The sequence below is a fragment of the Calidris pugnax genome, unplaced genomic scaffold, assembly GCF_001431845.1.
Source record: "Calidris pugnax isolate Ruff unplaced genomic scaffold, ASM143184v1 scaffold9, whole genome shotgun sequence".
Classification (NCBI taxonomy): Eukaryota; Metazoa; Chordata; class Aves; order Charadriiformes; family Scolopacidae; genus Calidris; species Calidris pugnax.
Window position 1 is genome coordinate 617,818 of NW_015090778.1, and position 21,533 is coordinate 639,350.

The window sequence follows — 21,533 nt, forward strand, 5'->3', positions numbered from 1 at the left end:
AGATGCCATCTCCTGCATCAGTGAAAACACTGGAATTTCCCTGGGCACACTCAGGCATGGTGCTTACTCTTGCTGGCTCTTTTCTGCCCAGAAAGGGTAAATCCGCTTCCCCGTGTTGCTTCAGATTCCTTCTCTGTGTGTTGGATGCCTGTACAAGCTTGTCACTAGTGGCTAAATGTGAATGGTAAACATTTGCCTTGAAGAGGCATTTCCAGAAAATCTAATGTTGCCAGCACCTTGGTGACCGGGCTCCCCGGCCCCTGAGTTTTTGGGGAGCTACATGGGTATCTGGAGCAGATTTTGGTTACGGAGTAAAAGAACTGCAGCCGGCAATAGTGTTCTGTGCTGAGGAGCTGCACCATTCCTGGGATCAAAGTGAACCTGCCCAGCTTTCTGGTGACTCTCATTTCTTGGCACTCGTTTCTGCCACCGGTTTGAGATGATGCTCCTGAAGAATGGGCTCGTTGGCCTCTGTGAGGAGGGAACCACAGGACAGTGATCCTCACGGCCACCGCGTCTTCCAGCCCTTCGTCATACTCACCAGCTCATCTTTGCAAGAGTTTTAGAAAATTGGTTGCCTCTGCTTAGTCTTTGAGCTAGTTTGAGTCATCTCTTCCAGGAAAATCCTGTGTAACCAGCTGTGGCTGTTACGAAGTGTTGCTCCATAAATACCAGCTGCTCGTAGCAAGCAGCCCAGCACCATGTCTCCTACCAGTACTCCTGTTACTGTTGCATTAACGTGAGATACTGAGGGTTTTAGGAAAACCTTCTATTTTGCAGCTTTATCAGAAAGTAGCTAAGAAAGTGAGTAACTTCTCACAAAGGCCAGGACAGTTTTCATGGGAAAATTCACAAGGTGCAGGTGATGGTGAGAGCTGGGCTTGTGAGACTGGCAGTATCCCGGCCTCTATCCCAAAAAAAAGCTGCTCATTCCTCTTTGAGTGAGTTCGGGTACGTCCTGTGATCCCTGCTCACACGGCGATGCTGCCGTCTCACTTCTGAGACCTCAAACCTCCGAATGGCTTGAATGTAAGTTTTGCTTTGATGCTTTCTTTCAGAAAAATGGAGCAGCAGAACTTCAGGAACAGAGTAGCGAAGCCGCTCTTTTTAGCTGAAAGTAAAACAGGGCTCCTCTCATCTACATAATGCTGCAGAACTAGAGGAGGGGGCTCGGGGATTTATCTCCCATGCGTGTGGGCGCTGGGGTTTTGAGTCGGACATTTGAACTGGGCGGCTCGCAGGGGCTCAGCTAAAAATTTAACCCACAACTAACTGGGATGTCCGGAGACCTGGCCATTGGAATGCAGTGACCTGAACGGTGGGGAGATGCTTGCGAATAAGGCTGGTCCCTGTGGAAGAGGCACCGGAGCCAGGCTTGGAGAGCATACTGATGTGGTGTGCTGCAGATGCATGCTGAGTGTGTGATTTTCAGCGTTCAGTGCCTACATTGTTAGATAAGCGGATTAGAAAACATTGCATAAAGTGGCATTGCAGGGGGCTGTCTTTATACCTGCTACTTGCCTTGTTTTGCAAACCCTGATTTCACAGCGGAACCCATTCAGAGCCTGCGCTGAGATTGTTCACATGTATTGGCCTTTTTAAGAACCAAGGGGTCACAGTTTCAGATTCACTTAATTCTCAAAGCAGTGATATTTTTCTTTTGGGATCAGGGCTAGTGGTGGGCATGTGGGGTTTTTTTGATCTAACTTCAGTTTGCTCTTAAAGATAAATATCTGGGGTGCAGAGAGCTCCTGGCGTATCGGTAAAGGCTTGGGTTCACTGTCTCTACTTTGTGGTGGGTTAAAGAGCTCACGTGTAATTTCCCACTCCTTAACTCTCCGAAGTTCCAAGTTTGCAAATGGCAACCATTTGTCTGAAGTTTATGTGCACAAATTTAGGCTTATTTGGTCCACTTGCAAAGGCATCATGAGAAACTGGAGTTCAGGGGAGATGTCTTTGGATCTTACTGGTCACAGAGGGAATTTGGCAGATGGGATCCCTGCTCCGTGCTGCCGTCTGAATGCGCTCACTGCTCCTGTCCCCAGCCAGGCGCCATGGGACAAGAAGTCTCTGCCTTTGGAAGTTGTTCCTGGAGTGCTGCTGGAGCAGCCTGGTGAGCAGCTCAGCTTCTACAGTCATCTTTTTTGACTGGGCCAAGGTTTTCCATCTCCAGGGATCATCCATCCCAGAAGCATGATGGTTTGAAGGGGTCCTGCAGCTCAGGGCTCTGTGGAGGGCAGGGAAGTGCCCCAGGCTGGTCCTTGAGCTGTGCTGAAGGAGCAGGGGCCGGGCCATTCCTCGGAGCAGGCTGGGCTCTGTCATTTTGCCTTCTCAAAAAGTCACTGTTTTGAGGAACAGTTTTCACTCTGCCCATTTCTGTGTGGAATTCAGGACCAGACAAAAATAGGATGATTTTTTGAGATGGGAGGGAACATAAATAAGATTAATTTAATCTCTTAGGTGGGCTGTCGGTTATTGATTCCTTAGACCTGCCCTGAAATCGAGATGGGAGGGAATGTAAATAAAATTAATTTAATCTCTTAGGTGGGTTATTGATTCCTTAGACCTGCCCTGAAATATGGTTTCAGAGCTCTGTTAAGGGATTTTTAACTTGGAGCATGTAACTGCAGCCCTTGGCTGATGGTCTGGTGGGGCTCCCGTCTGCAGGGACACGTGTGACAACCGCCTGACCTGCTCCACCAGCTCTGCCTCCAGCCTCGACACCAGTGCCCACTTCCAGGAGAATAACGGGCCAACGCAGAGCACCAGATGGGACGAACAGCAGAAGGTGTTTGCCCTCGAGCAGGTCTGTGGTGTCTTCAGAGTGGACCTGGGACAAATGCGGTCCCTTCGCCTCTTTTTTAGGTAATAAGTTGGTGTGTGTGAGATTTGTGTGTGCTCTGGGTCAGTGTGCTCTGGGCCGTGGAGACAGATGGCTTCTGCAACCTCCTTGGAAGTCTTTCCCTAATGGTTGTCTCCAGGAAAGCAAGTATCAACCTTCCCCAAGGAGAGCCTCTGAATTACACTTCTGGGGCCTAAAGGATTTTTTTCCCTAGTAAGGTAAAGGTTGCTCTTAGCTATCTTACCCAAAATGTTTAAAATAACCTGGAGGTGTGGAAAACATCTCTATCTATGGTACCTTCTCCCTTGCCTGCCCCTCACAGGGGGGGTCCTCTAGGGTCTTGCTGCTCTTAGCCTCTTCAGTTATCTTTCAAATAACTATGAAAGTTATTAAAAACATTTTTACTCCCTCATTTCTCACTCCCTGCTTCTTTATACAACGCTGTGTGAAACCCTCTCCTCTCTAGGAGTCCACTCCTCTCTAGGAGCTGACTTTGTGTACTGCCTCAGTGTTGCTGGGGCAGACTTCTTGAGGGTTTTTCCCCAGGAAAGACAAAATTTAACTCCTTCACGTGATGGAAGGGTAAGAGAGTGCCGTTACCAGGCACAAGTGGAGCTTCTTGGAGGAAATTAGGGTCACTATGGCCTTGCCCAGCACTCTAAGATTGCTTCTGTGCTCTGTTTTAAGGGACAACTGGATGCTACACTTCTTAATTTGCTTGTCCTTGCTCTCTCATCTGCTGTTCCCCTTCCTGCTGGGCCTCTCGTTATTCCAGGCAATAAATGCAGGTTGTTTTGCCCCACAGCGATGAGGCCTGCACCTGTGGACAACTGGTTGTCGCGAGCAGGGAGAGCCAGTACAAGATCTTCCATTTTCACCATGGTGGCCTGGATAAGCTGTCGGAGGTGTTTCAGCAGTGGAAGTACTGCACAGAGACCCATCTCAAGGACCAGGTACCTCCCCGTCCGTTCCTGTCCTGCCTGTGGAATAAAGGGTCTGATAATCCAGGGGACTTGCTTAGGTGGTTGCTTTGCTCGACACGGTCACCCGAGAGGTCAGCGCTGCGCTTTAGGCACGTGGGGTGGCTGGGAAACCTGCAGTGGTAGCTCTGAAATTCTGTCAGAGCCTTTTCATCCATTTTGTGAAGCGTAGCACACCGCATCGGAGCGTGTTTTGACAAGGCATCTTGCCATATTTTGTTCAATCTACATACAAATGTGATAAGAGCTCTTTAATTATCTGTTTAAGATACTGTATGTGCTTATTAGAAACAGTGATTTTTAAATTTCCATCCTTCCCACAGAGCCCCCTGCTGCTTTTCTTATTATGGTCGCATGGGCTCACTTTTTACATTGAACAACCTTTGATTTTTAAATTAAATGTCAGCTGCAGTCTTGCACTGGGATCATGAGTGCCCTTAGAGAGCCTGGCAGTGCAGTTCCCTGCCTGCCTAACAGCAATCCCTTTGTATATGGCCAATCATATGTAATTTATTGCAGGCATTCCTGGCAGGGTGAAGTTTTGCTGTAAGCGGCATTAATTCAGTTTCAGGTCAGGGATAAGACTGGGGGAGGAATGGAAACCATTTTTTTTTCAAGATGAAGCTGTTTTGTGGTACTCAGATTTTTTAATTATTCTAATCACTCTCGCTATTGTAATGGTTGGAATTTAAAAAAAAGAAAAAAAAAAAACCCTGCCCAAGTGCAGCTCCTCAGTGCTTAATCCTACACGAACCATGCAGAAAGGTTTTCCTGCTCTGCAAATCACTGGGTTTCACACTCCACTGCCATCTCTGGCTCCTGCCTCCAGTTTGTTGTGTTCTGTTTTCCCCCGTTCAGCAGCTCACTGACGAGAAGACGTGTATGCAGTTCTCCATCCGCCGGCCCAAGCTGCCCTCCTCGGAGACCCACCCCGAGGAGAACACGTACAAGCGCCTGGATGTCTCTGCCTGGCTCCATCACCTCAACGAGGCCGGGCAGGTGGAAGAGGAGTACAAGCTGCAGAAGGTGAGAGGTGTGGGTTTCATCTCCTCGCTCCTTGGGCGTTGAGAGTGTGAAGGTGTGGGTCTTGGCTGGAGGTCCTGGGACTGCAGGTGAGGCTGCTACGGGCAGGGTGGTAGAACATCTTGCTGACCCAGGAGGACAGCCTGGAATAGGCTGCCAGGAGAGGTGGTAGAGTCTCCATCTCTGGAGACATTCAAAACCCACCTGGACACGTTCCTGTGTGACCTGCTCTGGGTGGACCTGCTTTGGCAGGGGGTTGGACTAGATGATCTACAGAGGTCCCTTCCCAACCCCATGTGATTCTGTGATTCTGTGACAAGCTGGCCGGCTTCTCCTGCTGGTTGGAATTACTGAACCAAAGTGTCCAGTGCTAGACCTGTTTGCAGAATGCAGTGTGAACAAATCAAAGAAAGAAGGATTGAGATGACTGTACGGAATAATGCGGGGCTTGCGGGGGAGCACTGGGTCCAGGTCCTGAGAGAGAAGTTTGCAGTGAAATGCAGTGTCTCCAAGATTGGGGATTAAGCCGTGACATGAGAACGACACGTTAATCATAGAGCCTCTCCAGGGGGGGTTATTGACATTGAAATGAGCCCGATTTGTGTCTCGTCTGGGAATAGAAGGCCAGCACTTTCCCTCTAAACATGTGCAAATTGCAGGAGCTTGAATCAAGGCGTCACTTGTCAGGAGAGAACTGCAAAGCCACCAAAGCACAGTAGCGGCCAGTTTCTTGTTGCTGTTTTGGGGAATGTTAAAATTGCACCAGTCGTAACTTTTGCTCCTTCTCCCAGGCCATTTTCTTTGGTGGGATTGATATTTCCATCCGTGGGGAGGTGTGGCCCTTTCTCCTGCGCTACTACAGCTACAGGTCCACCTCTGAGGAGAGGGAGGCGCTGAGGCTGCAGAAGAGGAAGGAGTACTTCGAGATCCAGGAGAAAAGGTAAGGGAGCAGCTTTACCCTCCTGTACCCATCTCCTCAGGCCTGGGGTCGCAGTGATGGGTCTCTGCCTCCTGGGCTTCAGGAGAAGCTGAGTGGGTTGAAGAACCAAGAGGAGAAGGAGGTGTACGAGGGGCAGATGACCTCCCGGGGGTCTGGAGCTCATACCATACAGCTCAAATGCTGTCTTACCCTCATCACTAACAGGGAAGCTCATCTCACAGGTGAGGCTACAGGCTTAGCATGCTTGGTTTGGAACACTGAAGGTGAAAACGGGATCTTATATTTCTTTATAAATATATATGGATATAAAAATAGGGAAGAAAGCAGGCTATCTAATTCAAGGAAATTATTACTGCAGGAACTGCCTGTTGTAAACTGGTTGTGGGTACGTTTAAGCTGGAGAGGGACAGTAGTAGTATTAATTAGAAGACAATCAAAACAGAGTGATGAGTTCTGGTGTGCCACCCACAAGAAGCAGTGGAGAGCAGAGTCCGACTGCTTCTCAAGTGGAGTTTATTGCAGAAAACATATCATGTCATCCCGCTTATAACCCAGAAGGCTCCTTCCAATAATTCATTTGGATAGAAAATCTGCTGTTCTGGACAGACCTGCTTGTCTGTTTTTCAGGTGATGTGAAAACTGTACAGGACTAGTTTTTCTCTGCAAACTAAAGCTGAAATGAGGCTTTTTGTTCCTTGTGGCAATCGTATTCCTCTCTTGGCAACGTACTCCTGTTGCTGCTCAATTTCCAGGCTCTCGATGACTCCAGATGAACAGAAGGATTTCTGGCGTAACGTACAGTTCACGGTAGATAAGGACGTCGTGAGGACTGACCGCAGCAACCAGTTCTTCCGAGGGGAGGACAACCCAAACGTGGAAACTATGAGGTGAAGTGTCTGATTCCAATGTCCCAAACAGCGTGTCCTACTGAATGTTTGAAACTTCACGTTGCTCCGGGTGCAATTGCAGGTTAATCTTTGAGATGGCAGGAGTGATCTGCCGCTTTTCTGCGCTCCCCTGATGCAGCCCACGTGGCGAGAGCTGTGATGTGCCCTCCCTGTGTCTCACCTCTCCCTTTGCATCTCTTTTCCAGGAGGATTTTGCTGAACTATGCAGTATTTAACCCAACAATTGGATACTCCCAGGGGATGTCTGACCTGGTTGCCCCGCTCCTGGCAGAGGTCCTAGATGAGTCGGATACTTTCTGGTGCTTTGTAGGATTGATGCAGAACACCATCTTCGTCAGCTCACCCCGGGATGAGGATATGGAGAAACAGCTGGTGAGGCTGAAGGCTGAGCCCCCGTTAGTCCTCTCGTTAGCTTCTCTGTCCCAGGCAAATTAGGAGAATGCCATAAAGTGATAACCTGGGCTGTTGGGTTCCAGTGTGCCGAATCACACCCCAAAGCCTCAAAAATACCTGACAGATAAAATTGATCCTGGGGGATTTGGGCACTCCAGAGGTAGTTACAGCCAATGAATTGTCAGAGTAAAGTTCTCTTGGCTGAGCTAAAGGGTGCTCATTCAAGGAACCTTCTATGATCAAATGTATTTAGGGTGCTGCTTGCTTTGTCTTCACAATTCTCTCAGGCAGCAAAGAGTCACCAGTTCATTTTTGTCCTGATTCTGGGGCATTTGATGTGAACGTGGCAGAGTTGTCGTTAAGCTGCAGTGCTCTGCAGTGCTCTTCTTTGGGTTTTTTTGGTTTAGGGTCTTAATATTTTTAAAATTACCTCCAAATGAAAAGCCTTATATATCTGACAGACCCTCTTCTTTGGGTTTTTTGGTTTTAAGGTCTTAATATTTTTAAAATTATTTCCAAATGAAAAGCCTTATATATCTGACAGAGTTTCTTAAAAGAAGGTGAACTTGTTTAAAAATGGGAACTTTTTAGGTTTTAACATGATTGTCGGTTGTTTTCTGGTTGAGATCCTGAAAAATCCATTCTAAACCTGAAAAATCCTGTCCAGGTCACGATGGCACCAATTTAAAGGGGTAATCTTGTGGTGGAACCCCCATGGAGGCTGCTGGTGAGGTGCAGTTGGTTAATGCACAGATTTATGCGCTGTGATGGGCCTGTCTGGTCAGGCTTTCCAAAATCACTTCCACATTGCTTGGCCTCTATGATATGAAATATCACCAGAGATAGCTATGTTCTTTCTTTTGTTTAGTTTTTAAGGCTCTGGCTGCTTTCCTCAGCCTGAATCTCCCCCCTTTCTGTTCATGATGTAGTTGTCATGGGTTTTTTTTTTCTCCCTCCATCCTTCCTTGTGAAGTACCTGCCATGGCCTGTGAGCTCTGACCTTTAATGGCATATCCAAGCATGCTGCAATAAAGAGGCTGGAGGATTTAGGGAGAGCAGAGACCGATGGGCAGCTCTGCGGGACCCCAAGATCTGGTGGGTGGCAGGGGGGTCCCCGGGGTGGGTGAGGGCTCTGAGAGTCCTTGGCCTCAACTCAGAGCATCTTTTCCAGATGTACCTGCGAGAGCTGCTGCGGCTGATGCACCCGCGCTTCTACCAGCACCTTTCCTCCTTGGGAGAGGATGGTCTGCAGATGCTTTTCTGTCACCGATGGATCCTCCTCTGTTTTAAACGTGAATTTCCAGATGCCGAGGCCCTGCGCATGTGGGAAGCATGCTGGGCTCACTACCAGGTCAGACAGCTGGGGATCGGGCAGCAGGGTCTTCTTTGCTGAATCCTCATGATCTCTGCAAGGGTTGCAGAATTTCCATAAAGGCTCTTAGTAGCAAAGTATCTAAAATAAGTAGGTGTTAGAGGGGCTGTAACTATCAAAGAGGTTTATCTGTGTAGCAGGAGGATGTACACTTGCCTCTCCTACTTGAGGATGTCCAGGCTTCAAAAGGAGTTTTTTCAGAAAGTGCTGAACATCCACTTCTGAAGTTCAGACTTCTTTACATGGCTGGAAAACATCTTCCCAAAAATCACTACTCTGCTTTGAAAGCTGTGGTGCAAACCTCGCTGCTGCGCTGTAGATGGAAGGGGCTTTGTTTGACTCAGCTGTGATTCAGAATTTACCAGTAACTCCCATTGTGTGTCCCACCAGCCAAAACTGGAAGGAGCACAAAATCTCACTAAGGAGGTGCTTGCGGAGGGTGGGGAGGGTGCAAACCTCTGCCTCCTCCTGCTGAGCTCCAGTCCCTGTTTTCTCATTGCAGACCGACTACTTCCACCTCTTTATCTGCGTGGCCATCGTGGTGATCTATGGGGACGATGTCATTGAGCAGCAGCTGGCCACCGACCAGATGCTGCTGCATTTCAGCAACCTGGCTATGCACATGAACGGAGAACTCGTACTCAGGAAGGTACGTGCCCATCTCAGAGATGAGTCTTGGGGACTGATGCTTCATCTGCTGCATCTCCTGTGTCCCCCTGCTCATCTGGAGCCTGGGAGGGTGGGATTCTGCTGTTGGCAGAAGCAAGAGGTAGTTGTAGAGTGCTCAGGAGGTAATGGTGTGGTCGGGATAACCCTTGCACATGCTCGGGGGAACGACAGACAGAGCTGTTGGTCTCCATGTCCACCTCAGGAGGGAGTGACTGCGGGCCATGGGATGTCCTGTGACCCGGCAGTGTCCCCAGCGCCTGGTGTAACCTTCAGCTTTGCATTCAGGAGAGATGCTCCTTTGCTGAAGCTTTGACTTTTCTAAAGTAGCCAGGCAGGAGGAGGGGAGGGGAGAGGAGGCCACGGGTTACCCCTGCTCTCCGTGTTCATCCCCTGGTGTGGAGTGAATGAATGACTTTGTCTCTCTCCCCTCCAGGCCAGGAGTCTGCTCTATCAGTTCCACCTGCTGCCCCGCATCCCCTGCAGCCTGCACGACCTCTGCAAGCTGTGTGGGACAGGAATGTGGGACAGTGGCTTCATCCCTGCCGTGGAGTGCTCTGGCCATCACCCGGAGTGCGAGAGCTGCCCGTACGGGGGACTGGCGGAAGTGTCTTCTCCTAAACCAGGAAGTGAAGGCAAGAGAGGCTTGAAAACACGGGACGTCTTTGCTTTCCGAAAATAGCCGGAGAGGAACAAGGCGTGACAGCGGAAGAGGGAAGGGCAGGAAGGACGTGCCTAGGAAAAATGTTGAAGACAAAAATGGAGGGATAGCTTGTCAAGAGCCCTGAGAAGACTGAAAGGTGGAGGATGGACGAGGAATGAAATCGTTCGACAGGGAAAGGAGATTCCAGTGCTCTGGTGGTGGAACCTGAACGAAATGCGTCAACGCAGGAACAGTGTTTGCACGTGCTTGAGTTTGATTTTGTTAGAAACATAAAGCTTTTCTAGGTCTTAACAAGGACTTTTTATTCTGCCTCTGGGATTGCACTGGTTTGGAACCAGAACTTTGCTACTTGCTGATGAGAAATGAGAACACAAGAGAGAGCCAAGCGAGAGCCAGCAGCCTCTGTGGGTCAAGTGGAAGGAGCAGGGCCGTGGCGAGGCCTCTCTGTGCCGTCCCTTCACCCACAGCATCCCCCACACACGTGCACTCTCAGCTTCAACCAAAATGTGCAGCTTAGTGGCTTCTCTCTAAAGCCATAAAGACCATTTTAATTATAATCTGCCAAAAATAAACCTGCAGACTATTGGGATTGCAAGGGAGGTGTTTGCTTTGTTGGCGAGGAAGAACTGGTCACCTGAAGGTCTTGTCCCTCACCTTTTTTTATACTGTATACTGGCTGGATGGATTTTTTTTCCCATATGTACAGAAAATGTACATGGCACAGCTCCTGCAGAGCTGCTCCTCTGGAGTCAGGGCATCTCACACACACACCTTCCAAAGTTTACTTCTTTCTACCCCTCTACTCCGCTCTGGTGAGACCCCACCTGGAGCACTGTGTCCAGCTCTGGAGTTCTCAGCACAGGAAGGACATGGACGTGTTAGAACGGGTCCAGAGGAGGGCCACGAAAATGCTCAGAGGGTTGGAGCACCTCTCCTATGAGGACAGGCTGAGAGAGCTGGGGTTGTTCAGCCTGGAGAAGAGAAGGCTCCAGGGAGACCTTATAATGGCCTTCCAGTATCTGAAGTGGAGTGATAGGAAAAGGGGTAATGGTTTTAAATAGAAAGAGGGGAGATTTAGATTAGATACCAAAAGGAAATCTTTGCTGTGAAGGTTGTGGGCCACTGGCCCAGGTTGCCCAGAGAGGCTGTGGCTGCCCCATCCCTGGAGGGGTTCAAGGCCAGGCTGGATGGGGCTTGGAGCAACCTGATCTGGTGGGAGGTGTCCCTGCCCAGGGCAGGGGGTTGGAACTCAATGATCTTTAAGGTCCCTTCCAACCCAAACAACTCTATGATTCATGCCATTACAGCAAAGCTGTTTCTTCGTGCTGACAACCACAGACTTCAGACACTTGTTTGTGGAAGTCTGTTGTTTCCAGTATGTTTCCCAATGTGTTTCCTTTGGCTCTTCTCAATTACTGGCTTATTTACTGTCCCCACCTCTCTTTGCCATAGGCTGTAGAGCTCCAAGAGGGCTGGAGGCCCCTCTGCTGGTGCCAGCGGGGCACCCTCTTCCCCGTCCCAAAATGAAAATGAAACTTGGTTTGTTGCAGTCATTTTTGCAGAGCTCCCTCTCTGATGAAGGTTTCCCTTTGAAGTATTTTCGAAGGGACATCATCTTTCCCCTCTTGTCTCCTGTAAAATTTGCCAACGAGAAGCGGGGCTGGGGCCTTGGGCGCAGCCGCGTTGCCAAATGTCCTTACCCAGGTTGGTGGCATCCAAAGGTGTGTCCTGAGCCAGGGTTTGTGCCAAACGGAGCCGGGGGAGTAATTTCCTTGTAAGAGTGAGAAAGGAGAGGAGGTGAGGGGGGGCTGCACTGGTTTTGCCCCTCCCTCTGCGTGGTATGAAGCCTTGCAGCCTTTCCCCCTTGTCTTGCTCCCTCTCAGCTCAGCTGCTCCTTCTCTCCTGTGGCTCTGTCTTGGGCTGGGGAGGGGGGGAATCAGTGCTCACTTTCCAGCTTTGCTCTCAGGCACGTTTGTGCTGTTTGGCAGCACCCGTGGAAATCCCCGTATCCTCACAGGTCCCTGCATCCAACAAGCAAATTTCTTTACAAATCCTCCTGCAAGGCCTTACCCACCGCCTGCTGTGGAGCCCGCCCGCCCCATACTGGGGAAGGGAGGCTGGCAACTGGGATGCTGTGTGTGAAACCAGCACAAAATGAGTCCGTGCTGTGTTTTGGAAGGGGGAAAAGACTTGACCCTGTGTAGGCACCGTGCCAAAGAGTGGCTGTGGTGTGGCAGAAGGACGGTTTGGCTCCTGATTTGTGTGCCTTTAATTCAGAGGATGAAAACCTTCCCCTTGAGGAGAGCGATGGTGAAAGCACCTGGTGGTGCCCGCACAGCTCCCAGCAGCCCGGCCTGGAGAAGTCCCCAGGCTGCCCGTGCCCCCTGGGGTCGTAGGAGGTGACACGCTTGGTGGCTGCTTCGCTGTCGGCCGGGGAGTTCTTGGAGATTTAGGATGATTCAGTGAATAATAAAAGTTGGTGTGAGGCGTTTGTGTGGCGCGTTGCTGGACAGGCTGGGTGCTGTACCTTATGTTGGGGGACAGCCCTTGGCCGGACGCCGTCCCCACGGCTCGGGCCTCTCCTTTCACAGCTGAAGGGGAGGTGTGTTGGGTGCTGGGGCTGTGTTTCACTCACTCCAGGCTGTGTTTCACTCACTCCAGCCTGGGGACGTGTGGCAGAGCTCAGTGTATTCACCTGGAAGCGAGCTCTAAGCGCCGGTGGCTGCATTAGGGACAGAAAAGGACCCCGTGTCCCCTCCGGGGCTGTGCAGCTGCTGGCAACGGGCTGGGAGGCACCAGCAAACACCCACCAGAAGATCCGGAGCTGGTTTTGCTGCAGCAGTCATTCCCAGCCAGTAGAAGACAATGGGAAGAGATGAAGTAGATAATTTTTAGCGTTATTTTTCCACTATTAAAATGTCATTCAGCAATGTGGAAATCACTCAGGATTTGTTTCACTGAAGACTCCGCGCTGCAGTTTTCCAGCACGTGGAAAAAAATGGGGTTTTTTTTTTGCTCTTTGAAGCGATGCTCAGCTGCGTGGGAGCCCATCACCAGGACCGTGCCACCCCTCGGCCAGCTCACCTGGTGTCCCCTGAGGGTCCCACTGCCAGCAGGAGAGTTCAGGTGTCTTTCTACCACAGCTCACCATCCCCGAGCTCCTGTCACACCCCGAGCTCCACTTCCCAACAGCCAGAAAAACAGCGACGGAGCCGATAGCCCGGCTGCTCCCTGATTCCCAGCAGTGCTCACGTCCTGGCTGACTTTGATTCCAGCCTCCGCCTGTTCATTAGCTCCCGATGCCGTTATTAAATTCGCACTGGATATCCATGAAGTTCCGAGCTTGTTTTGGGTGGGAGGCGTGGAGGGATGGCAGAGTGTGTGGGGCCAACCTAGAGCCCTCCGGCTGCAGATGGGAAAGGGTCAGGAGCCACCTCGGGATTCCTCAGTGGCGAAAAGTGGGCAATGAATTGAGCATTGGATGGGGCTGCAGGTTTCCCAGGTCCTTCTGACCTGTCCCTAAGTGCACTTTTTACCTTTGTGACACTTTGTCATCTGAAAAAAAAAGCCCCAAGGAACACAAAAAGCAGCGAGGCTCCTGGCCTCGGCAAAGGAGCGAAGTGAATCCTAGAAACAATGACCCTCATGTGGCTTCTCTCCTGAATCGCTGCCCTGTTCATTGAATTAGCTGCAGCCGAGCAGCCAAAAATAGACCCTCGCAAAGGTAAATAGTCAGCATAAGCCTCTTTGGGCTCAGCCTTGAGCTGACACATCCTCCTGCCTCCTGCTGCCGGGGGGAAAAGGGAGCAGGAAAAGAAGAAAACCAAGTCCTGGCTGCTGGCAGCGGCAGCACCACGCTTTGTGATGCCAACGGGGACCCCATCACCTGCATCGGGGAAGCTGAGGAAGAGCAGGGTGTCCTCCTGACACCTCCTGGGATGGAGCCCGAGCACACGGTGGGGATGGATGGATGGATGGATGGATGGATGGATGGATGGATGGAAAGGCTTCGTTTGTCCCCAGCATTAAGCACTGACCACGTGGGCTGGGCACAGAGCAGCGATGTTGGGCCCAAGGGCTGCTGGAGCCTCCCCCGCTGGGGAGATGTGGTTTCTGAGCAGGAGCAGGGGGCAGCTGTGTCCTCCCCGTCTCACCTCTCGCCTACGGGCTGTTTTTGGACCTGGCTGTTGGGCGTTTTGTTGGAGGGACGCCGCCTGTCAAATGAAAAATTACAGTTTGTCAGAACAAAGGGACTCACCTGAGTTATGAGGAGCACCAAAGAATTTAGAACCCAACTCGGCTTGTCCCCCGTGGGCTGGCTGATTAATCACCGTGTCTCTCCGCTTGGGTCATAAAAACAGACCAGTCTGGCCAGCTGTGGTTCATGGCCACCTCCCGCCCCAGGGCACTGGCCCAGCCCTGCCTGTGGCCAGCACTTTGGGGAAGGCCCTGCACCCTGGTTATTTCTCTCCTTTAAACATTTGGGAGACACAAGATGCGATGAGGTTTTGTATCACCTGGGGAGAAAAGCAGAGGCTGGTCCCTAGGAATTTGGGTTTGCCATGGGGCTGCTGGTGACCCTGCATCCAGCAGCTCCCTTGTGAGCAGCTGGGCCAGTGCTGCCCATCCCGTGGCCACCAGAGCACCTGTGGATAAAGTGGCTCAGCCCCCCCAAAGTGGCTCAGCCCCACATGGCTCAGCCCCTAGCCCAGCCCTTGCCCACCCAGAGTCATACCCCAAAATCTGCCCCCCTTCCCCTCTCCCCACGGGCTGCTCCAGAACCAGGTTGCTCCAACTGCAAGGCTGGGAATTTAGAGGAAGCTCCTTAAATATTTTTGTGGCTGCTTTTATTGCAGTCTGTGCTTCAGCCAAGAGCTTCGACATCATCCAAGCACCTGAAAATCACCACTCTTGAATGGAGTCCGTTTCTTCTTCTGGCTATGAAAGGCAACTCGCTCTCAGTTCAAGCTTGAAAAGGGCTTTGAAAAATAGTTCTGCTGGGAAGGTCCAGGCTCTGCTGCTTCAGATCCTCCCCAGGTCACCGAGCTGAGCTCTGGCCTCCCTCCGGGCCGTACCTGCTGCCCAGCTGGGCTTGTTACCGTGTCCCACGTCCCTCACGGCAGGTGCCTGAGGTCACGTTCACTTCCCTCCTCCCCAGAAAACTGAAGTTTTCAAAGAAAAAAGCAGGATCTTTTCAGATCTTGCCTTCTGCCCACACCTCACAGCCGGTGGCCATCACGGCTGCTCCTGGCCACCGTGCCCAGCTCTCGGCCTTGGTGGTCTCTGCCTGTGGCTCCCCCTCATCGCCTGGTCCACCCGGGGCAGGAGGAGGCTGAGCAGAGCACAACGAGGGTCCCCTGAGGGGTTGAGCCAGGCAATTGGGCTCTTCCTCATGTTTCATAGCGTTTCTGCCTTCAAAAAACTATTTTTAGACATTTTGATGCTGCAATCTGGGAATTGCAGTGGTCAGGTGGTCCGTGTGGTACCTCCACTCTTGAAATCCAGTGTCTAAGTGTGCAGCAGGAGCTCTGTGACCACAGGGCCAGCCTCAAAAGGGGTTAGAAAAAGGCCAAACTTTTCCGTTTAAAAATATTTGATCCTCTGAACCTGCCTCCAGCCGTTTGCCTCCACGTGGGGCTCCGTTCTGGCAGCAGGAGGTCGAGAGGACAGTGACTGTCCCCCCCCTAGATGGCCAGCCCAGCCCATCGCAGGGCGAGTGGTGGGTACTGGGACAGAGCACCCTGGAGACCCCAGCACCCAGCGGGGCTCCACGAGCAAACTGGGCACCCTTTTCTGTTCTCAGACCTTTTCTGAAGATCCCGTGGTTTGGAGAGGCTCCTCCAGCCCGGTTTTGTCCGAGCACATTCACCTGCCGGGGGGGGGGGAGAGCGGTGTGTGTTTGGATGCTGCTGGGTTTAATAAGAAAATATTTGGGTAATGCTGTCACGGAGCAAGTCTGGGTGAGGAACCCAACAGGCTGGTTTGGTTTTTGGGGTGAGATGCTGGAACGCAGTGAGCTCTGGCCTGGGTCACCTGCTGAAGGTGCCCTGCAGAGCCCTCCTTGGGGCTGGGGCAGCACCCACCGACCTGCATCCCTCACCGGTCCCGGGGGCAAATGCCACCCTTGTGCTCAGCCTGGGCTATTTAAAATAAATGTTATGCTGGAAACTGATAAAGGAAATACAGGTGATAGAAACAGTCGGTGCTGGAGAGATTTTCCAGTAGATTTTGGCCACACAAGCCTTGGAGGTCTCCAGCAGGTGTGGGGAGCAGGGCTTGGAGGGGGAAGCGGGGGCTACGTTGGGCTGCTGGCATTTAAACTGTTGTTCTGCTGCTCACCTGTAAAACAAAGCCCCAGCAGGTCTCCTGGGATGGGAATATCAAAGGGGGCTGGGTTTTTTCCTCTCTCTCCCCTTGCAGGCTGGCGCTGTTCTGCCCGGCAGGTTGGCATCTCTGCAAATAAATAAATAAATAGAGCCACGCCGCGGTGCAGTGGTGCGAAAAAAAGCAGAAAAACAAAGCCAAATCAAAAAGCATCCTCCTGCTGAAGTCCCTGGGGCCATCCCCAGGGCCACAACGTGTGAACACCCAGGTTAAGGCTTGTTTTCACGCTGGGACCTGCTCCACCCCGTTGTTGCTCTGGCTGCGCCCCGAAATATCCTCCTGTTTTGCCGGACGCGGAGGGTTGGAGCTGCACCCCGACGGGGCGACAGCAACGCTGCCACAGGGGCTTTTTTAAGCAGAATTAGCCAAGTGACTGTCTTTGCACGAGGTCTGCTCAGCAAAGGGCAATTGCCATGAAGGCTCTCGGGTCTCCCGCAGCCGGGCTGGACACGTGGAGCCATCCCTGTCTCCTGGGGTCTGTGACTGACCCCAAAAATCCCAGTGTGGGGACGGTGACAGCTCAGGCAGCCCTGTAAAGGGACCTGGTGTCAGCCAGCACTTTTATTAGTGCTTTTTTTGCCGACTGGAAGAGGTTCTCCAGCCACCCCTGACCCTCCACCGTGCCTGGAGACACCAGGTCCCTCCAAATCCAGCAAGTTCCATCCCTGCCAAAGCTTTGTGGTCCCCAGCGGGGACCCGGAGAAGGAGCAGCCTAAAGACTCTTCCTGGGATTTTTGATTTTTTTTGGCTTGGGTTTGTCTTTCAGGAGCCACAAACAAGTTCAGCTGCTTCTGTCTGCGGCTGGTGCTTGACTAACCGTGGTGGTGGCAGAGGCTGGGGAGGTGGCCCAGCCGTGGCCGGGCAATGGGTGTCCACCAAACACCTCTCAGAGGTTCCTGAGGTGCTCTCACGTGTTGGAGAGGTCAGTGTCCTGCAGAGACATGCAGGGCTGGGGAGGGGGAGCCAAGATTGTATTTTGCCTTTCACAGCGTTATACAACACAGAAAAATAGTCTAAAAATCTAAAATTTAAACTGTGACGGGAATGGTGCTGGGAAGAGCCCTGCTGCCATCCCCGAGCTCCTGATCTCACCCCGATCTCCTCCCCAGCCCGGCTGAGCCCCAGTGGAGCGTCCTCAGTGTTGGAGCTGGTGTTTATACACAAGAGACCTCCCTGTCCCCTGCTCTTGTGATGCCTCCAGCCCTTCCCGGCTCCTGAAACATCTGGAGATCCAGGGAATGGCTTTTTGTGCAACACGGAGCCTGGGCTGTATCGGTGGCAGGGATGTGGTCCAGCCAGGACCGGGATGGGAAAGGGATGGGAAAGGGATGGGAAAGGGATGTGACGGGAAGGTTGCAGCAGAGACAGGGGCACCAAACAGGGTGCGAAGCAGCTTCCCCAAGCTGGAAAATGCTACATCCCCTCCTGCAAACCTGTGGGAGCGGGGTCAGGCCGGGGAGCTGCAGCCAGCCTGCACCCCGAGAGTGACAGCCACCGAGACAGGAGGTGCCGGCAGCGTGGCTCTCCCGCTGTGTGCTCAGCTGAGCCTCCTCGCAGCCCAGCTGCTGGCAGGGAAGGGGTTAAGGAGCTGCCGGAGTGGGGATGAGAGCAGGGAATTCAGCTGCTGACGCAGGTAGGAGATCTGCAGGGGAAGCATCCCAGGCACCGTCACTGTCACCATCACCGATGCTTTGGAGCTCCCCCCGCGACCTCGGGCAGCAACGGACTCAGCTCCACACAGGGAGCAGACTGGAGGATCTCCCTGGGCCCACATGATGCCACCCAGGACCACCCCAGGGTGCCCACCATTCTCCTTGCTGCCACAAACACTGCCTGACCCAGTCCTTCTCCTGCAAATTGCTGCTGGAAGGATGCTCTGTGGCACCTGGATGCTCACAGGCACCACAGAGGTGTGGGGTAGAGCCAAGCTGGAGCCCCACCAGGAGGGTGGGCACTATGGGGCAGTTGGTGAGGGCCCACATATGCTGACCTTTCTGTTCTGAGACATCACTCGTCAGTGGTTTGGGTGATAAAAAGACTCGGAACGAGCAAGGCTGAGGTTGGTGACGTGGGAAGAAACAGCCACCCAAGACCTGGTGCTCTTGGGGCTGTTCCCCTGCATGGGATGGGATGGGATGGGATGGGATGGGATGGGATGGGATGGGATGGGATGAGGAGGCCCATGAGACCCCATCACTTGGCTTTTCTTGGGCTTCACAGGCAACACACGTGAGAGGGAGAGGCCAACAGTGCGGAGGGGGACCTGGGAGGGGACACAGCCCTGCAGAAAGTGGGGGACAGAGAGAACATGGCCATGGGCTGCAGGGGCTGGAGAAAGCCTGGAGCTTGCCAGAGCTGGGATGGCCCCCAGGAGCCCTCCGAGGATGGGGGGGTTCCCCTGAAACAGGACCATTTCCCTTCCTGGTGCATCACCGCTGGCGTACAGGCCCTGCCGCACCGTCCCTGCCCGAGGATGGGGCAGTGGCTGATGTGGGGCCATGGATCTGGCGTTACTGGGGTGCCCGGTGCCTGGGGCAGAACCAAACCCCTGCCAAGGCCACGTGTGCTGCCGCTCCAGGAGCCAGCTCTGAAGTCAGGCCCGACGGAAATATAATGGGATAATCGATGGCCCATTGTTGCTGGGCTTAATTTAGCCGTTCAGGCAGGGAAGGAGCAGCGTGAACGTACGTCAGCAGGAGCCCAGGAGAGAGATGAATCAGCGCCGTGTCCTCTGTGGCACAGGGGGGTAAGCGGGCACAGGGGGTCAGTCTCACCTGCTGCAGCCCCCAGCCCCCCACGAGGAGATGCCGTTAACGGGGATTTACCCTGATTTGTCTAATGCCAGGTCTGGAACGGGTGCAGCTGGGCTCCCTGGGAGATGCCTGCGTTGCCAAACCCCCGTCCAGGGTGAAGAAGGAGAGAGAAAGCTGCTGGGTCTGCTGGGACGGGGGTCTGAGCTGAGCACTGGGGACATGGAGCCAGAAGGACACGGTTCAGGAAGGACACAGCTGCCACCACGGCCCTTCTCCACCACTGCCCAGGAGCACTGGCAGCGTTGTCCCAGGAAAACCTTCCAGTTTTTGCCCAACACAACATGAAAGGCCCCAGTAAATGCCACCTGGGGAGAGTGCCCCCACCCCATCCATCTCACCAGCTGGAAGCACATCCCGATGCAGGACCCCAGCATTCCAGCTTTCAAACTTTGCCCTCCTGCTTGGCAGTGCCCACCCCGATACCTGGGGAATCGCCCTTCCCTCTCACTGTTTATCTTCCCCGCATTCCTCCGGGCTGGCTCACACCCCACCCCGGCACACTTGGGCTTTCCTCATAAATTAGTCACTGCTCCACGATGGGGCTCTTATCTGTTCATCTCTGCTGTCCTCTGTGGGCTTCCATCGGGGTTTCAATCCCTGCTGGTAAGGACGTCCCTGGGGTCAGCTGGAGCAAGTCCCCAGAGGGAATGAGTCCTCCTGCATCATCCCAAAATCTCACTGCCTCCGCTTTTTTTCCCCCTTATTGCCCTCTGGAGCTTGCTGGTTTGAGGCACTGCACATCTCCTGGACCTCAGCTCACTGAACACCTCCCAGCTCTGGTCCTCAGCGTGTGTTACAGAAGGTCCTACATCAGCTTGGCTCAGCCAAAACACTCGCACGGAGTTTGCCACCGCTGTGTCTGCCATCCTGATGTGTAACGAGCTCTCAAGGTTGCTGCTCCTTCCCCTCTCCTCAGCTCCTACCCCATCATCTGCCCCTCAAGACACCTCTGAGCATCCCCCGGGATGGATCAACAGCGTGGCTTCACCCTGGATTTTGTTTCTGTGCTTTCAGCCCATGCCAGTCTCTCCTGCTCCCTCCAATCCCCGTGTCCTGGCACCTGCAACACCTCCTGAGTTGGTCTCAGCTGCAAACCCCCTCCCTGTGCCATGGACTGCCACTGTCACCCGTGGGGGACGATGTTAGATAGAGTCAGATCCAGCTCCCCAGCCCTGGGGAGGGCACTTGAGACCATCAGCGAGCCCCTTCCCATGGCTGTGTGGGGCACGGATGCGCTCCCTGGCACCCTGAGCACCCATGGGTGATGGGGTGGGGGCCTGTCCTTGGGGACAGGAGCTGCCTGGCTGTTCTGCAGGGCAGCGACAGGCTGGGGGAGGCTCAGAGCATCCCCTCTGTGAGGTGGGGTGGCCCCCAGCCTCAGTTCCTGGTGGCAGCTCCCCGGGATGCCCCCAGCGCGGTGGCCCCAGCGCAGCAGCCCCAGCGCCCTCCCCACGCTGCCTTTTATGGCCCTGCTGCAGCCACGGCCCAAACATGGGCTGCGGGATCGGAGGGGATGGGAGCCTCCCTGGGGCTGGCCCTGACGGTGCCGGGGGTCTCCCTGGGCAGACCCCCACCCCGGGTGGCCGCGCTCGGGGAGAGGGGGCTGAGAGGCAAAGTGCCCCATGGAGGCAGCACCCCACTTACCGGGGGGATCCCTGAGCATCCTGCAGCCCTGTCCCTCTGCATCTCGACCCACAGAAACTCTCATCCCTGACCCACAGAGACTCTCATCCCTGCCCCTCAGCCCCCAATCCCTGCCCCACGCAGCCCCCCATCCCTGCTCAAAGCCCCCATCACTGTCCCTCGTAGTCCTCCATCCCTGCCCCACGCAGCCCCCCATCCCGACCCACAGAAACTCTCATCCCTGACCCACAGAGACTCTCATCCCTGCCCCTCAGCCCCCAATCCCTGCCCCACGCAGCCCCCCATCCCTGACCCACAGAAACCCTCATCCCAGACCCACAGAGACTCTCATCCCTGCCCCTTGTAGCCCCCCATCCCTGCCCCACGCAGACCCCATCCCTGCCTCGGACAACCCTGCATCCCTGGCCTCATGCTCCCTCATCCCTGCCCCTCGTAGCCCTCCATCCCTTCCCCACGCAGACCCCATCCCTGCCTTGGACAACCCTGCATCCCTGGCCTCATGCTCCACCCTGTGCCAGTCTCCCGGTGGGCACAGCATCACCTCGCACCTCCCTGTCCCCCCCCAAGCCACACGGTCCCTACAGCCTGGCTGTGCCCCCACCCAGCACAGAGCACCTTGCACCGAGCCTGGCAGGGACTCAGTCCTGGATTCTGCAGAGAAATGAGCTGCCAAAGGGCAGAAGGATGAGGGGGTGACCCCTGGGAACCCTCCTCTGGGCAGGGCTGTGGGGACTCTGTGGTTGGGGGAGCGGGGCTCCCCACCGGAGGAAAGGGTGTGTCCCACCGAGCGACACGGGGTGTGTTGGGAACCAAACGGCTCCACCGTCCCCACGGTGTCACCCCCCGAGCACGGGGTCCTGCCTGCTGCCTCTCACCAGCAGCTCCTCACCTCCCTCTGTGTCCC

General features: G+C 53.8%; 1 protein-coding gene across 6 annotated transcripts in view; it reads left to right on the forward strand.

Annotated features, from left to right (window-relative positions):
- Nucleotides 1-10,383, forward strand: part of TBC1D16 (TBC1 domain family, member 16) — a 28,383-nt gene extending 18,000 nt beyond the window's left edge. For 4 of the 6 annotated variants that reach the window (XM_014950210.1, XM_014950202.1, XM_014950182.1 and 1 more), the window contains exons 4-12: nucleotides 2,668-2,865; nucleotides 3,648-3,795; nucleotides 4,681-4,848; nucleotides 5,637-5,785; nucleotides 6,538-6,672; nucleotides 6,879-7,065; nucleotides 8,258-8,437; nucleotides 8,961-9,107; nucleotides 9,561-9,891. In XM_014950210.1, the coding sequence (XP_014805696.1) occupies nucleotides 2,668-2,865; nucleotides 3,648-3,795; nucleotides 4,681-4,848; nucleotides 5,637-5,785; nucleotides 6,538-6,672; nucleotides 6,879-7,065; nucleotides 8,258-8,437; nucleotides 8,961-9,107; nucleotides 9,561-9,806 (1,558 nt within the window). In that variant the 3' untranslated portion in view covers nucleotides 9,807-9,891. Of the gene's footprint in view, nucleotides 1-2,667; nucleotides 2,866-3,647; nucleotides 3,796-4,680; nucleotides 4,849-5,636; nucleotides 5,786-6,537; nucleotides 6,673-6,878; nucleotides 7,066-8,257; nucleotides 8,438-8,960; nucleotides 9,108-9,560 lie in introns of all 6 variants that reach the window. The other 2 variants (XM_014950228.1, XM_014950220.1) reach the window with 2 other exon arrangements.
- The last annotated feature ends 11,150 nt before the right edge of the window (nucleotides 10,384-21,533 follow it).